This window comes from Rosa chinensis, chromosome 2, assembly GCF_002994745.2.
Source record: "Rosa chinensis cultivar Old Blush chromosome 2, RchiOBHm-V2, whole genome shotgun sequence".
In the NCBI taxonomy this organism is placed as follows: domain Eukaryota; kingdom Viridiplantae; phylum Streptophyta; class Magnoliopsida; order Rosales; family Rosaceae; genus Rosa; species Rosa chinensis.
The window spans coordinates 57,458,156-57,462,078 of record NC_037089.1 but is presented as its reverse complement, the minus strand read 5'-3'; the positions used below and the strand labels follow the sequence as shown (position 1 = coordinate 57,462,078).

The 3,923-nt window shown below is 40.7% G+C and overlaps 1 protein-coding gene across 2 annotated transcripts; it reads left to right on the top strand.

Moving 5' to 3' along the window:
* The first annotated feature begins 197 nt into the window (after positions 1-197).
* LOC112188668 (protein transport protein SEC13 homolog A) lies at positions 198-2,733 on the top strand. 2 transcript variants are annotated; one of them, XM_024327832.2, is made up of 3 exons: positions 198-325; positions 745-1,636; positions 2,467-2,733. In XM_024327832.2, the coding sequence occupies exons 2-3, from the start codon at positions 752-754 to the stop codon at positions 2,521-2,523; spliced, it is 942 nt and encodes a 313-aa protein (XP_024183600.1). In that variant the 5' UTR covers positions 198-325; positions 745-751; the 3' UTR covers positions 2,524-2,733. The 2 variants fall into 2 exon arrangements, with proteins under 2 accessions (XP_024183600.1, XP_024183601.1); XM_024327833.2 differs by lacking the exon at positions 2,467-2,733 and having other exon boundaries at positions 745-1,867.
* The last annotated feature ends 1,190 nt before the right edge of the window (positions 2,734-3,923 follow it).

The window sequence follows — 3,923 nt, the reverse complement described above, 5'->3', positions numbered from 1 at the left end:
GAAACGAGTGGGTGACGTGGCGACAACGCTAATGATGGTTTTTTGCTCGGCGTCGTCTTCGGCATGTCGTCCACCACCCACGCACCTTCGCACTCGAGTGTTGCGTGCTTCTGAAGTCTGTCTTCCCCAAACCCCCAATTGGGCCTAGACTCCTTAACGGGCCTGCCTTTCGTGAAGCTTGGGCTTTATTTGGATGGCTCAATCCGGGCCCTTCCCGAAACCGTTTCACACTATAACACTAAAGCGTTGTTATAGAAACCGAAATCAGAAGAAGTCTTTTCATTCTCTGCGTCGTTCGAGATCCCTAGCTTTGTCACCCAGGAAGGTAAGATCTCTCTCTCTCTCTCTCTCTCTTCGTTCTTATTAGATTGTCATCGATTTCGGTTTCGGCATTTTGTTTATTTTCTGATTTCGTAATTTGAAGATCCAAAAATCGGTGTGTTAATCTGTTCAAAATTAATGAATTGCGTTTGATATTATTATGAAATCGATTATCGATCGTCGTTTTCGTTGAACCCGATTGATTGCGTAGTTTTGATGGAAAGATTTGGGTTCCGCTGTGTGAGATCTCACTGAGGTATTTGTTTTTAGCCTTTGTTTGGTTTCTGAGAGAGAAGGTCGGATGATACGGGATTAAAATGTCATAATTGTTGTTATTATTGAAAATAATGTGAAATTAGGACGGTGTAGATTGGTTTGTGTCTAATTTTAGGTTACATTATTGATTTTAAATTGTTGGAACAGTTGAGAAATGCCTGCGCAGAAGGTTGAGACTGGTCACCAGGACACTGTCCACGATGTGGTCATGGATTACTACGGCAAGCGCCTGGCCACAGCTTCGTCGGACAACACCATTAAGATAGTGGGAGTGAGCAACTCGGCCTCGCAACATCTTGCGACCCTGACTGGTCACCAGGGACCTGTTTGGCAGGTTGCTTGGGCTCACCCGAAATTCGGGTCTTTACTTGCTTCTTGTTCTTATGACGGGCGTGTCATTCTGTGGAAGGAAGGCAATCAGAACGAGTGGACACAAGCCCATGTTTTTGATGACCACAAATCGTCTGTCAACTCCATTGCTTGGGCTCCTCATGAACTCGGTCTCTGTTTGGCTTGTGGTTCTTCCGATGGGAATATCTCGGTTTTCACTGCCAAAGCAGACGGTGGTTGGGAGACCACAAAGATCGACCAAGCTCACCCAGTTGGTGTAACATCTGTTTCCTGGGCTCCCTCAACAGCTCCTGGTGCTCTTGTTGGCTCTGGTCTGCTTGACACTGTTCAGAAGCTGTGTTCTGGTGGTTGTGATAACACTGTAAAGGTCTGGAAGCTTACTAATGGTGTTTGGAAAATGGACTGTTTTCCAGCTCTTCAAATGCATGTTGATTGGGTTAGGGATGTTGCTTGGGCACCTAACTTGGGACTACCAAAATCTACTATTGCCAGTGCATCACAGGATGGGAAAGTTATTATCTGGACTGTGGCCAAGGATGGGGATCAATGGGAAGGTAAGGTGCTGCATGATTTCAAGGCACCTGTTTGGAGGGTCTCATGGTCACTCACCGGGAACATATTGGCCGTGGCTGATGGGAACAACAGCGTGACATTGTGGAAGGAAGAAGTTGATGGGGAGTGGCAACAGGTGACCACAGTTGAGCCATAAAATCTTTTCTTTTCTTTTTTTTCTAAAATTTTGCTTTTGTTACAGCAGATTATGTCCAAAATGTCTTCTAATGAACATAGGTATAAAGCCTTCCTCGATTATGATTATGATAAATTGAGTACTGTTGATTGATGCGATCAACTCTACGTTTCCTACTGTACCGCTTCTGATACACATAAGATGAGTTTCAAAGTTTTGTTAATTATGACATTTTGGAAATGGTTTGATTTGCATGTTTTTCTGTTCTTTTCTATTATACCAATGTTTTTACAGTGGCATATTGCACATTGCCACTTTAATCTGCAAGTTAATTCTCTTCTTGAGCTACACAAGTTGATGTAATCCACAGTGGAGCCAAGACCATGACTTCAATCAGAACACTGTTTTATTTCCAAATAGTCTAATGATCTTTGGATTTTTGTTGTTCATTGATGTTGTGACTCGGTTACTTGTCTGAGTGTGTGTCTATTGAAACTTGGTTTCGATAAATTGATTGCTGCATTGTTTGACTGGAAAATTTATGAGGACATGGTATACCATGGTCATTAATCATCGTGTGTTGGGGACAGTGCGGTTCTTTATTTTCTTTGTGCTATGGTAATTGGGGACTTTGAAGCTTAATTGCAATCTTGTTTGTACTTTGTTCAAAGTTTTTGCAAGTTTATACAGTGCTGCATTTTGTTAAGCTTTTGTATCAACTCTGATGTGCACCGTTTTTCAGCTTTAAAACTTGGTGTTATTTTCAACCAAATATCCAACATTTCCTTGTCAATGGCTCAATATATTGATACTTGTGCTTCTTGAAACAGATACCTAATGCGGAATATGGACTTCAAGAACAGCCGAGAGCTCATCTAATTTATTAGAGGCACCTGGAGGTCCTTAATGTTTCATTCCTTTAGTTGACATATAGTGGGTGTGAGTGTGACCCCTCTTCATTAGATTTCTCATTCTGAACTTTATTGAGGCAGGTGAATGGAATTGCTTTACTTATTGACAATTCATCATCAATTGAGAATCCCTTTGAAAATGAATTATCTGAAGTGAGATCGTATCAAATTATTTGGATTGCTCAATTACTATTTGACATGAATTGGAAAATGGAAATGACACAACACTAGGGGCCGAGCTGCATTGTGGCCTGAAGTGGCCTTTCCCCCTCTCCCTCCTTTCTTCCGTCAGTATAAGAACCCGGCTGCGGAGCTGCATAGTGGTCTTCACTCTTCCCTCCCTCTCCTCTCAGTATAAGAACCTAGCTCCCCGCCACCCGGGTGTCGTGTCATTTCCAATACACGACAATTTTGTAGTTTGTATCTTACCAAGATGTACCAAATAAAAACTACAAATGATTCATTGGCTGAAAACCTATGGAGTCTGTAGTTGTATGAGCTTGCAATGTGTTTCAAGATTTAAGGGTATGTATTACGCCTGAAGAAACATGAAAGATGCATTTTGGAGAAACCCAACCTCTTCTATGGAGAGGTATCTATCCTGGGACGCATTGCCTCTCCAATTCGTGTCTTTGACAGTTCCTTTTGAATCTCCGGGATCTGTTATGCTTTAGTTTTCTCTGTGATAAAATTTCTCTTCGTCAACAACTTCTATAACGTGCAATGGCACCGGAATATAAATTCTTTCTTTCACGAGGGGTGGTGCCCGCCCCCCAAGCTAGCTAGTTTTTGCCGGTCAGACAACCCCTACCTCAGCCTCTTTTAGGCATTTCACAATTGTACATACACTAAAGCTGCTAGAGCAATACTGTTCATTGAAAATACTGTTTTACCCCTGGCTTTTGAATGAAATAACAATCCAGCCATTTTTTTTAGGGTGGTTCTAGTTGGACCTCCATCATTTTTTATAGTTATTGGACTTTGTCAACTCATATAAAAAGACATATAAGGATACATAGAGAAAGAGAGAAAAAAAAACTTACCTCCCACGACAAACTAAGGACGTTTTTCTTTTTATTTTCAAAGTATGTTCTCCCTTCAATCTCACATGCTTGAATGCGAGATAATACATTTACAGAAAACTTTAAATTGTTATTGTTTTCTATTAAAGTCCCATATTTTGAAGATGGAATTAGATAAGTTTTACCTTTATACTTGTAAGCAAAACTTTATTTGTTTCAACTTTAGGAAGGGATAGAGGAATGCAACAGTAACAAAAAATATTTGTAATTTCTCAGTTTGTTCTGCTACTTCCCTTAACTTTTTCTTCAAAGTTTATATCTTCAATTCTCCATGGCTTACGATACTCCAAAATG

Excerpts from the sequence above, each read along its gene's own strand:
- LOC112188668 (XM_024327832.2), top strand. The coding sequence starts at position 752 with ATGCCTGCGCAGAAGGTTGAGACTGGTCACCAGGACACTGTCCACGAT. Across the intron at positions 1,637-2,466 it reads TTGATGGGGAGTGGCAACAG|ATACCTAATGCGGAATATGG; the intron begins GTGACCACAGTT and ends TTCTTGAAACAG.